At 39.2% G+C, this 13,652-nt stretch overlaps 1 protein-coding gene across 6 annotated transcripts in view; it reads left to right on the plus strand.

Moving 5' to 3' along the window:
- The window catches only part of wdfy3 (WD repeat and FYVE domain containing 3), a 444,121-nt gene that overhangs the window by 136,428 nt on the left and 294,041 nt on the right, over nt 1-13,652 (plus strand). For all 6 annotated transcript variants that reach the window (XM_069926060.1, XM_069926059.1, XM_069926063.1 and 3 more), the window contains one exon: nt 7,913-8,087. In XM_069926060.1, the coding sequence (XP_069782161.1) occupies nt 7,913-8,087 (175 nt within the window). The remainder of the gene's footprint in view (nt 1-7,912; nt 8,088-13,652) is intronic.

Consider the following 13,652-nt stretch of genomic DNA (forward strand, 5'->3'; position numbering starts at 1 on the left):
AGGGGTAAGTAGGAGGAGGTGTCTGAGAGCTGTCATTTCAGTGGTGAAGCACCATCTTTCCTTCACAAGTCCATACTGACTATCCTTGAATAGATTGATCATAGATCCAATCCTTAAGAATTTTCTCCATTAGTTTGCACACCACTGACATAAGACTCACCAGACTATAATTCCCAGGATTCTCCCTATTACCTTTTTTAAACAAAGGGGCCATATTTCTCATTCTTCAATCCTCCAGAAACTCCCCTGTGGCCAAGGAGGACTCAAAGATCATAACCAATGTCTCAGCTATCTCTTCACTTCCTTCCCACAGCAACCGAGGGTATATTGCATCTGTCCCTGGGGACTTATCAAACCTAATAATTTTAAGAAGATCCAATACTTCCTTAATCTCAAATTGTCCAGCACACAAGTCTGTTCTTTTCCGACGAAGATCCTTTCTTTTGTGAATACTGAACCAAAGTATTCATTTAGGACCTCCCCAATGTTATTGGCCGCCATGGACATGTTGCCTCCTTTATCCTTAAACTGCCCCACCTTCGTTCTCATTATCCTTCTGTTCTTCACATACGCATAGAATGCCTTGGAGTTCTCATTAATCCTACTTGCAAGGTCTTCTTATGCCCCCATTGAGCTTTCCTAAGACCATTCTTAAGTTCCTTCCTGGCTATTATACAATTCTCCTGAGCTCTTCCTCTTTTCTGCTTTCTAAATCTAATGTTTACATGTTTACTTCCTTCATCCTCTTAACAAGGTGTCTCACCCATTTTGTCAACCATGGTTCCATTTTCCTACCCTCTTTTCCCTGTCCCAGTGGGACAAACCTATCCTGAACCCAGCGCAAGTGGTCCCTAAACTTCCTTCATATTAGTTCTGTGTTTTCACCCTTGAACATGTTACCAATTTATTCTCACTAGTTCCTACCTCATCCCATCATATTTAGCCGTTCCCCAATTAAACACTTACCCATTTTGTCTGCTTTTATCCTTGTCCATAGGTATGCTAAAGCTCAGGAAGTTGTCACTCTCATTGAAATGTTTCCCCTACAAGTGGTATGCCACCTGACCAGGTTTATTACCACAATATTAGATTCAGTATGGTTTCTCCTCTTGTTGGCTGGTCCACATACTGTCAGGAACCCTTCTTGAACACCTGACAAATTCGGCCCTATCTATCCCTCTTGCCTTCAGGAAGTACCAGTCAACACAATTGAAATTTGTATATACTTTTTTTAAATTTGGCAAAAAGTCTGACCTGCTTTGTTTTGAAATAACCAGTGAATAATATACAAGAATATTGGATAAACTGCAATAAACTTTGGTAAAGTACATTCATTTATCTTTATCATACCTTGAAGGAAGTCGATCTTCACATTACAAATACGATGATCTTTATGTTATGAATACTTTGATCAATCGTCCTCTTGCTCTCGTTAGTAAACAGTTATAAGTAAACAGTTGTATTAATATAAATAAGGTCCTGATTCTAACCAAATTATATTGTTTTTGTGTCATCACCAAAATGCAGAGATAGAACATAGCTGCAGCTCCATTTCTGTCTCCCGAATCAGGCTTGAAGACTGACTAGGTTTAGCCAACAACAAGTGGCATTTGTCACATCCTTAGATGTATCTTTATTCATTTTCTAATCCATAGAAGTCTGTCTCAACTTTTGCCATTGAAATAGCACTAAACTAGTTTACTCTGATTCTAGTCCAAAGTGCTATGAGTGAAGGAGAGTCAGACTTCCAAGTAGCTGCAATACACTTCTTAGCCACTGCTAAAGCTACTTTGGCAAAAGAAATTAGAAATTTAGTTAATTATTACTTATTTCAATAAAATTACTCAAAAGGTAAAGCTCCGGGTCATCCCCGAAGGCCACCCCTGTTAGCCTTGTTAATGCTTAGACATTATCCTGCCAAAAAGGCCTAACTTTCTTCACGACCACTAAGCATGTAAAAACATTCCTGTTTCAATCCCACATCTAAAACACATTTCTGATATTTCAAATTTTTACCTATGTAGCTTCTGTGGCATAAGATATAATTAGTTTAAGAAGTTTTATTGAACCAGGCCATATCTTGCATTTATAATTAATGTCATACTATCCAAACAACAATCAGACCAACATCTTTCTAATATTACAGTGTGGGGGTGTGAGCAGTGGAAGAAACACAGCCACCACGCTGAGGGTCGTTAACGACTGTTTTTATTCAAATTCAGCACGCCCCTATAAGGGCAGCATGAGCTCAGTCACCTGGTGCATTGTGACATCATAATCGCTGCCCAGGGTGGGCGCTGGAAGGGATGCTGGTGTCGGAGAGAAACCTCTGACGACGCCATTTCCCCATGGCTGCCCCACCACGTGGCAGTACAAGTGGGGCCGGTTCGCCATGAGGATGTGCGCTGCCACAACGGCACCTAAATCTGACTCAATTCTTTCCCTCGACCTCTGTGAACCTGTTTTTGCACTTTCACTCGAGAGAGCATATTACATTTTTGTTATGAATTTAGGTGTATTCCCCAATCAAATCATTCATTTCACTAACTTCAGGTGGTACCAACATTGTCTCCCCATCTTTCTCTCCGGAACGATCTCAGCTGGAGGAAACAGAGGAAAGTCCCATTAGCTACTCCATATTTCTGTTTTAGTTGATCAAAGGACACGAGTCCCCTCTGCATAGCAGTCTTCAGTGTATCTTACTTTTTTGTCATTTTCATAGGCAACAACACATTCTTACACAATGATGCTCTTAATGATATCCCTGTTTTTTTCCCCAATGTACTCATTGATTTCTTGCCATACTCTAATCATATGTATAAATAGAGGATTATCTGTCTTTTTTATTGACTTAACGCTCCACATAAATAAAATCCTTCACTGCCCCCCTTCTTTCATTGAGTATAATCCCATTAAAATCCAAGGGGGTGGTGGGGGGGGGGTTCCTTCCTCGAAGGAAATCTGGCTTGTGCTGACAAATAATATTTTCTAACTCCGGTAGCCTAAGTCGTCCTATTTTATAATCCCACATAAATTTTTCCAGTGATATTCTTGGCAATTTATTGTTCCATTGGAATTTCCTAATAGAATTATTTAATAATTATTTTTTAAAAATTGGCAAACATATAGGCAGCGATTGAAAAAGATATTTTAATCTTGGCATCACTTTCATTTTGACAGAGTTAATCCTTCTCATCAAAGTAACTGGCAAATCTTTCCATTTCTACAAATCCTTCTCTGTCTTCCCTGACAGGGGAGTATAATTTAATTCGTACAAATTCTGTAGGTTATTGTCAGTCATTATTCCTAAGTATTTAATTTGATCTACTTTCCTTTAAAATTGACTTCCTTTTTGATATCTTCATAATCTGATATCTTCATAATCAAAGTTCGTGCATGGCATTATCTCACTTTTATCCATATTAATTTTATAACCTGAAACTCTTCTATATTTTTCTAGTTTGTAATTTCTCCAAAGACTCAGCTGAGTCACATAAATATAGTAGCACATCATCAATAAATAGGCTGATTTTATGTTCTTCTTGTCCAACTTTGAAGCCTTTAATATCCTGATTTCTCCTTATAATCTCTGCCAGCGGTTCAATTGCAAGCATAAAAAATGCTGGGGACAGGGGACACCCTCTACTCAATCTACTCAGGGAAAACGACTAACATTTGACTATTTGTTATAATTTTGGCTTGTGGTTTTTATCCAGTTTTATGAATATTCTGCCTATTCCAAATTTCTCCAATGCTTTAAATAAAAAAAGGCCATTTTCAGTGGTCAAATGTCTTCACTGCGTCAAGGGAGACTGTTATGCTAATATTCAGTTTTGATTTAGACATATGTATATTAAATAACCTACCCAGACTGTTGGGTGATTTTCTTTATCAAATCTCTCCTGATCTGTAGGTATCAATTTAAGTAAATATTGCCCCGTCTATTAGCTAACACTTTCACCAGTAGCTTATAATCAACATTCAAAAGTGAGATAGGTCTATATGATGAGGTTTTTAATGGCTCCTTTTTTTTTCCAGCAATACTCTAATAATTGCTGTTGAAAAGAGTCTGGGAGAGTCTTGAGTCTCCACTGCCCGGTCTATCACATCCGTTATAAGAGGCATCAACAGATCCTTAAATTGTCTAGAACTCCAATGGGAACACATCCTCCCCTGGAGACAAAGACAATAATTCAAATAACTGGGCAAAACAACATGAAACCAAATGCAAAGGACATTCACAGTCATACTTCTCCTTAATCCCATACTACCTCCCTTCCTCTATCTTATTGATAACCTTCATTGATTACCAACAAACCCCTCGTACAACAGGTTGTGCCACTTACACCCATCAACTCCATTCCCCAATTCCTGAGTTCACCAGGAAAAACTTCTATTACAACTTTTTATTTGTTCGCTCTAACCTCTTTCTTAACTTCTGTGTTTATACAATTTAGATAACATTAAAAAAAAACACCATATAGTCCAAGGCATGTCTATATTCCCCTATGGGTCAAATTTGTTACTTATTAAAACTACCGCAGGTGGTCCCCAGACCAGACTTTACCTGTGGCATATTCCTGGGCTTTTTCCGGATCTATAAAAAATTTCTTTGCTCCTTCTGGCAATGATATTTTCAAGGTGGCTGGGTACCTCAACACACATTCATATTTCTTCTGCTTGAGCAGTCTCTTAGACAGTTCAAAAGCCTTCCTGGCCTTCAGGAATGCCAAGCTAATATCTGGGTAGAAAAGAATTTTGTTCCCCTCTAACACTAGAGGGGATCCCCTTCTCTTTGCCCCAATTGCTGCCGCTCCTAATATTTTCTCCCTGTCCTGGTACCGCAACAGCCTTACCAGAACAGTGTGTGGCCTTTGTCTGGGACAAAATTTGGGGAAGAGGAACCTGTGTGCTCTCTCCACCTCTATTCTTTCACCCAGTATCTCCTCACCCAACACCTCAAGGATCCAGGTTTGAAAGAAGCGCACTGGGTTCTGACCTTCCACCCCCTCCTTTCGCCCCACTATTTTAATATTGTTCCTCCTGCTATAATTCTCAAGAGCATCCAGTTTCTTCCAGATGCTCTCCCTTTCATTTATTAACTTTTCCATTTTATTAGACATAGTATGGATATCATCTTCATTTTTACTTATTCTTCCTTCTGCCTCAATCATCCTGCCCATTAGCCTAGATAGGGTGCTATGGACCCTGTCCAGTTTACCCCCCATGTCCTGGGCACTTTTGTCCACAGCTAGGAAGAGCCTGCCCTTCATCTGCCCGAGCTTGTTAATTACATTCTGCAGGGAGGACTCTGAGCCTCCCTGCTTACTTTTCCTTAACAGTCCTTTTCCCCTGGGGCTCATAGCTTCACAGGATCTCCCCTGGCCGTTGGACTCTTCCTCCTCCAGACTACTGAAACCCTCTTCACTGCTGTTGGTGCTCCCTGCCTCCTCCAATCCAATTCTGAACTGACAGGCTCCTCTGCCTCCTCTGAAGTTGCTTGCTGTTGGGACTCCCGCTGAGACTTGCAGTTTCACTCCTGGCCCGCTGCCAGGGCAGAGGTAAGTTTCACTCTCTCCCTTAGTGCCGGCAGCAACACTGGTTTCTTGCAGTTTCCTTTTTTGTCGGGCAGGTCCATTCCCCATGGGGGTTGCCACTGCTGCTCCACACCCGACGCTGACTTCACCTTGGACCTCGCACCCGCTGCGGGCGTGCCCGACTTTGCGATCTTGCTGTGGGAGGGGGGACCCAGCCCTTCTCTCCAGGGTCTTCCACAGGGATTTCCCTCTGTACCTGCTGGGCATTGACGCTGAAATCGTCCAGGACCTGTTCTCCCCATCTAGCGAGTTCCTCCTTTGGAGCTGTGGTTCTCATTTTGGGCCCTGGGTTGGCCCCGCCATTTTCCTCACCATGGGGCATTCCAGGCTTGCCCTCTCGCCTCGATGGTGATTCTTTCACACTCTTGCTTGCAGACTGGCCATATCAATTGCTGTTCCAAAACCGCTTCCCGCTCCCGATAACTCAAAAAGTATTACCAGGACCGTCCATGGTCGCTGCTCATCATATCTTCTGTGTCAAAGGGTCTGACAAGCCCTTTCTATTTGTAGTTTTCCGTTGAATTTATTTTCTCCCAACGCTTGTGGAATCCAAGTTTCAAAGAAGCTCACCTAGTCTCTCCCTTTGGTCCCTTCCTTCAAACCAATAATCCAAACATTATTGTGTCTGCTGATGTTCTCCATGTGGTCGATCTTATCCAGCATAGTTTGTTTATCCAAGTTCCATTTCTTTGCTTCCTCTTCTAAAGTTTTCAGCTTTTCTTGTGTTTTAACCGTCAACTTCCATTTAGCCCATTCGTGACATTAAATCCTCAATTGCCTCTTTAAATTCAGTCATATTCTCTGACATATCTCTCATTGCGGTTTCAACATCCGTGAAACGATGCATAAAGTCTCCATTTTATCCAGGATTATATTCAGTTTTCACACCGACCCCCCCCCCCAGCACTTCTGGATTCAGCCAATCCCAAGGCCACTCTTGTGCCACTCCCTTTCGGACTTTAACTCAATGTTCCTGGCTGAGTTGGCCTCTTTCAATTTTGTTTTTTGCTTTCTTGACTTCTTAGTGGTAATTTTTTTCATTCACAGTGAAAAAATTCTTAATTTTAAACTTTTAAACCATCTTTTTAATACTCTTGAAGGAAAGCTCATCCATGACATGTCTATCCAAATCTTTCACATGGCCACGCCCTCATGATTTACAGCTTTTAACATATTTCCACCAAAGAAATTGGGTGCCTAAACAAATATTGGAGAGTCAATAAAGTTGTTTCTTTCAATTCCAAAGGGAAAAAAATTGCGGTTTATTCATAATTTTAGGATTGCTTTGCTCCTTTGCTGTGATATGTTAAATGTAGATTTGCCAACATGTGTTTTTTAATTGTTATTTCTAATGAAGTCAACGATGCCCTTATCTTTCTGAAACTTAAAATCTCACACTTACAGCATTTCTTGCAAGGAGAAATCTAATATAATATGAACTTTGAAATAGTGCCCCAAATCTTATTTTGATGGGGTTGAGTTAGAGTAATTCCATATTTGCAAGGTCCCTGAGGAGTTGATATGTTTTGCCTTCTCTGCCTGGGTTTCCTCCAAGTACTTGGTTTCCTGTCACATTCCAAAGGGATATGGGGTTAGTAGGTTAATTGGTCACATGGGTGTATTTGGGCAGCATGGGCTGGAAGGGCCTGTTACTATGATGCATCTCTAAATTAAATTAGAAATTAAAAAAACCAATTGTGCAAATGAGTTTATTGTTCAAGTATACCTTATTTTCCTGGAATTTCACTCAGTCCTGATTATCTTTAAGAAAACTTTTAAAAAAATTAAAAGTGGAATTTATCATGCCAATCTGCATTAAAAAAAATAGATTTGTACATTACAAAATGAGAACCATTTAATGAACATTCTAATCTTATGTAATGGAAGCTCTTTTATTAAGCCATGAGCCTGTTAAACATTATTAAATGGCTTTTTTCAACAGTTGTCCAAGATAAAGATGTGTTAAACGTGCTTCTGCGTTTTCATCAGATTATATTTATTTGAGGTGTTTAGAAGACTAATATCTTATAAAAGTGCAAGCTGTAAAGACTTTTGTTTAAATTAGAATGCTTGCTTTCAGTAAACAGATGCTGTGCTCTAATATTCTAGCTGTTTATAGCCTTTGAAAATCATAATATGTTATGAACAATTTTCACTATTTTGTTCAAGATAAAGGAATATATGAAAAAAGTAGGGCCATCAGAATGACTTAAATGTAGCTGCAAAATGTAAATATTATTGAATATGTATTCAAAATTGATAAATGTTTTTATTTGTATTAAACTAATTGTTGAATGGCTTTATTTCTTGTGTAGGCCAGGTTATCACACTGTTTCAGCTCCTGTTTTGCCAGCCAAATCAGTCTCAGAATTGAAGATACTCAACGCACTGACTTCCCTGCATTGTCCTGATGCAGTCATAATCCATCCAGGGGCTGTACTTGCAACTTTAGACCTCTTGGCCTCGGTCAGCTCCAATGAACAATTTGAGGTAGACAAAATGAGATTCTAAATGGAATTTTTATGGAGATTAGAATTTTCTCATTTTGCCCAATCTTTAACATTTTTCTCTCTCTGCTTGTTTAATTTCTTTTCATAATTGTGACTTTACAAGTCAATTTAGTGCAGTGGTTCTCAACCTTTTTCCACTCACATACCACTTTTAAGTAATCCCTATGCCATCAGTGCTATGTGATTAGTAAGGGATTGCATGAGGTGGTATGTGTGTGGGAAGGGAAGGTTGAGAATCACTGCTATAGACCAAATTGTTAATGAAATATTTTGCTTGAGAAAAATTGTTATTGGCTCATTTCCTTTGGAGTTATGAGACTATGCACATAATGAGTCAATTGGGAACGATTAAAACAGTGGTTTTCAAACTTTTTCTTTCCACCCACATATCACCTTAGGCAATCACTTACTAATCACAGGGCACCTATGGCATAGGGGATATTTATAGTGATATGTGAGTGGAAAAAAAAGGTTGAGAACCACTGATTTAGTGCCACTTTCCTATATTTGAAAGAAAAAGTTCAAAAGCTTACTGAGCCAGTGGAATCCACACCAGAAAACCTGAATGGTGTGATAATAAGAATCAAAGAATAAACATATTTAATATTTGCTATGCTCCCATATAATAATAAAATGATGTAGACTTTGAAAAGTTGATTAACTGCTTACTGTATTGCTGGAATTTCCATTCACGGTTTAAAATTTAAATCTTTTGTCCTCTTTTACCTCAATATAAAGACATTGGCCGGAAGGAAGTTACCTGAATCAAATTCAGTCAATAAGAACATAAGTAGGATCATCCTTCCTGTCAAGCCTGCTCCGCAATTCAATGGCTAATCTGATGATGGGCTCATTTCCACCTACCCATTTTTCTCTCCAATTCCCTTAATTTCCCTATTATGTAGAAATATATCCAACCTTATTCAAATATATTTACTGAAGTAGCCTCCACTGCTTCAATTGGCAGCCAATTCCACAGAGTCATCACCCTCTGGGAAAAGCATTTTCTCCTCATCTTCATCCTAAATCTACTACCCTGAATCTTGAGGCTCTCCATAATGGGGAAAAAAACTACCACTATCTTATCCATGTCTTTCAGAATTTTGTGTTTCTATAAGATCCCCTCTCATTCTTATTTCCAGCTCATACAGTTCTAGATGATTCGATCTCTCCTCATCAGCTAACCCCCTCATCTCTGGAATCAAACTGATGAACTTCATCTGCTCTGCCTCCAAAGCCAGTACATCCTAAGGAGACCAGAACTGCATGTAGTACTCCAAATGCGGCCTCACCAGTTCCTTGTACAGTTGCGGCATAGCCTCCCTGCTCCTAAATTCAATCCCTCTAGCAATGAAGGCCAACATTCCATTTGCCTTCTTGATGGCCTGCTGCACCTACAAACCAAACCTTCTATGATTCATGCACAAGCCTTATAATTTATAATCTTATCTTCCATTTTTCCTTCCACAGTGGATAACTTCACATTTAACCACATTGTACTCCATCTGCCAGACCTTTGCATGCTCATTTAACCTATTTACATCTGTCTGCAGTCTCTCTGATCCCTCAGCACAATTTGCTTTTCCACTTAATTTGGTGTCATCAGCAAACATAGATGCATTACACTCTGTCCCCTCTTCCAGGTCATTATATCTGAACAGTTGCAGGCCCAACACTGACCCATCCAGCACTATTCAATTTGCAAATGGATATATTTGTCAACAGAGGCCCCTAAAGAAATAGATTAATTTATTCCATTCCCTACTACCTTTGCTCCAATCTTTGTTTGAATCCAATGATGGCATTGCTTTCACTCCCTGATTGTGAATAACAAATTCAACACAGAACAAAGTTTCAGAACTTGCCATTTTTCCTGGTCAGTAGGATTAGAACTGCATACAATTGTGTTTTCTGCAAAATATATGACATGTTTTGTTATTTTGCATTCTGTGCTCCTGGTAGAAATGTAGTTAGATTGCAATAATTTCTGTAAATCATGATACCCACTTTTCTATCAACTGCCTATTTCTCATTTGTGATCTGCATTTGAGGCTAACAAATACTCCTACAACATGTTATTTGAATACTGTATTTATGATCCATATTTAAAAGCAATATCCAGAAAAAAAAACTACAGTCGTTCACCCCTTTTTATCCTTTGAAACTTATATAAATGGTGGGAATCTATTAGGTGTGGAATACATTGGATTTACAATTGATTTGCATTACATACTGAATGCCTTCAATATTTGAATTTTCAATTGCCTGCCAATCATATGTACTTTATGTACAAATATTTTACATAAAGCACACTTCCAGCCTTTCATGATAAAATTAAATCTACAATTTCATTCAGTACACCTTGTTGATGGGCTGCAGGGCAATATCACGACTGCTGTGTTAACTCAAATTGAACTAATTGGTATTGAATTATAAAGGATTCCATTGAATGCAGAAACACTACTAAAGTTTGCCATCTGCTGGATCATCAAAACAGTTCATTAGCTGTTTTGGATCTCCTCAGAAATGTTAACTTTTAAAATTGGTATAGTTGCAAATTGTACCTTTTACAAATTATTCACTACACAGTGATCACAAAATTATTAAAGGTATCCATATTATCTGAATAACAGAGGATGTGCATGTCTCCTCAGTCAGGAAATGGTGTTCAAAGAGTGAATGTGAAAAGAATACAAGAGGAAGGAAGTAAACATTCCACGGCACACTCACAGCTTTCCAAGGTTATATATTGGGTAGATTTTCAGATGTTGCAGCTAATATGATTGCAGAATTGTTTTCAGTCATTAAACCAATACCAAAAGTTATTGAAAAACACCTTGGCCCATGGATAGATTTTAGTGATACTTTCTGGAGCATTTGATTTCTAGCAATAAATATTGCTTAATGTAAATGTGAGGAATAATATAGTTGAGATGAATACCTAATACAAAATACACCTGTAAACATTTCCTTTCCTTCTTTAGACTCAGTAAAGGATCTTTACCCAAAATGTTGATTGATCATTTTTATCCAAAGATGTTGCCTGATCTGTCAAGTCCCTCCTGTTCACTGGCTGACTGATAACTAGCTGGATACTAAGAAAACCAGGGGTGTAAATTGGGCGGCACGGACACATGGATCGAAATGGCCTGTTACTGTTCTGTATGTCTAAATATAAATATAAAACTGCCCTGCTCTCCTTTAACTGTCCAGTGGAAATGATGGCACTGTCAAGAAAGCCCAAATTCCGCTTAACATAATAAACCATTCTTGTTGCATGAGTGTGTAATAATGTTGTCCAGCTATGGTCAATATATTTTCTTCAAAATAAAACAAATCTTGCTCAGTTTATGTTCAATGACTTTGCTGCCATTCTACAAAAACAGACAATTTGACAAAATTAATATTTTTGTAAGTTAACTTGCCACTGCATAATAAAAATAAAGATTTTAACATTGCAGTTAAATGCATGCATTGCAAAAAAAAAAATTAATCGAGCTAATGGAAGATAGAAAAGTCTTTGGTAATGTCAAAAGTTAAAGCTAATATGGTGAAGCAAGAAATATAGTTATTCCAATCATTGACAAGAAAATGTTTTTACCATTGAGAAATATTCCAGTGTTTTCAATGATCATATTATAAGCAAAAGGAACCTCAAAGCTGAAGCAGATCTGTCTTTACTGAGGCAACTGTCTAATCGTCACACCCAGGGATTCTTGTGAATTTTCACAGGAATGCAAAGTACTGGAGGAACTCGGCATACTGACACGCCTCTCCATGGCCTACTGTTCTGCTAAGTTGAGGCCGCATCCAAATTGTGAAATAGCAACGTGATTTGTGTCTTGGAGTGTCCAACCAGAAAGCATGCAATTTCTGGTAGCCTTTCTTCCTCCCACCCCACTCCTTAACCCTACCTTCCCCCCACTCCTATTCATTATTTTCTCAACCCCTCTCCCTTCGCTATCTCTTGTTTCTCTATTCCCATTCTTCCTTCTGTTTAGCCTTCCCCCACCTTCTCTTCGGCCATTCACCCATACCTTCCTCTGATTCCCTACACCCTTCCCTCCCTTCTTCCTATCAGGGTGTAACTTCCTTTGTCCTCTTCCTCCTATCACCTATCTTTTTTTTCTCGTTTCTTCCCCCTACCCTGTAGTCACCTATCATCTGCCAGCCTGTGCTCCTATCCCTCCACATCATTTTTGTTTGTGCTTCTTGCTGTTCCTGATGAAGCCTGAAACATTGATTCTATTGCCTTCTATAGATACTACCTGGCCATCAAGCATTTTATGTGTTGCACCAGTTTTCCATCCTCTTCAGACATGAATTTTCCCTCTTTTGCTTTTATACTTTATAATTACTGGAATAATGTGTGTTGATTGAACCAGAGAGGGAACAATATCCTTGTGAAGTTCAATTGTGCTACTTGCGTAGTTAAACCTGAGTGACGGGGTGGGAACCTGAGCAGCCAGGTTGCAAAGAATGGAGTCGAGGGCAGATGCTGGGGCAAGTAAGCCTGAAAAGAAGAGATAGGTGAATGGTCGCAGCAAGATTATTTCAATGAAAAGAATGTAAGAATGTTGGAGAAAAGCAGCTGATGTAAAGCCCGGATTGGTACTTGGAATTATGATGTTGCTGCAAGAGGGACAAGATTGGCAGCTCAATGTTCTTGAGTTTTGTTGTTATGGACTGGCTAGAAGAGGAGTAAAAGAGGTAGAGGCATTGTATCGATAATCAGGGTGAGTCACATCTGGAGAGTTCAACTTCTGAAGTAATGTGTAGAAGTCAGACGTAAGAAAGGTGTAATCAATCTGATTGTGCAGGGAATGGGAAACTTCTAATTTACCCAATTTTGACTGGGACTTCCTCAGTGCCAGAAGCTTGTTTGGGGAAGAATTTAAGTGTGTCCAGAGAATTTCTTGAACCAGCATGTAGATAGCATGTCCAGGAAGAGGTCATTTTGTACTGGAAATTGAGCCTGACCAGATTGTCATGATAATGAATATGTATGAGATATACCGGAAGTCACGTGGTAGGAGAGAGAGATAAGAACACAAGCAAGAGAACAAAGGAAACGGGAGAATAAAGGCACTCAGAAGTTTACCTGATAAACTTGTGTTTAATGTTTTATTAACTTCACATTTCGGGCCACAAATGTGACATTGGCGACGAGGATGAAAGAAGCTTGAAGAAAATTAAAGACTAAAAAAGATTACAGACAACTTCAAGGTGATAAGAATTTTCTCTGTGACTCAGTACTTTTGGGGCTGGAATATTTCCTCATGGCTGGGGCAGACGGTGACTTTCTAACACATAGTGGAATTGCTCATTTTGACCCAACTGGTGATGCAAGCACTGTAAGTGTGAAGTGGAAGGCATGGCTGGAAGAATTTGAATCCTACGCCGACAGTCGTGGCCTATTTCTAGATACCGGTACAGTTGAACAAAAAGTGCAGAGAAGGGCGTTACTTCTTTTCACTGCAGGACCCTCAGTTCGGGAAACATTTAAGACACTTTTGAATACTGGAAGAAAGGATGAGTACCGGAA

This window comes from Narcine bancroftii, chromosome 3 (genome assembly GCF_036971445.1).
Source record: "Narcine bancroftii isolate sNarBan1 chromosome 3, sNarBan1.hap1, whole genome shotgun sequence".
NCBI classification, from domain to species: Eukaryota; Metazoa; Chordata; class Chondrichthyes; order Torpediniformes; family Narcinidae; genus Narcine; species Narcine bancroftii.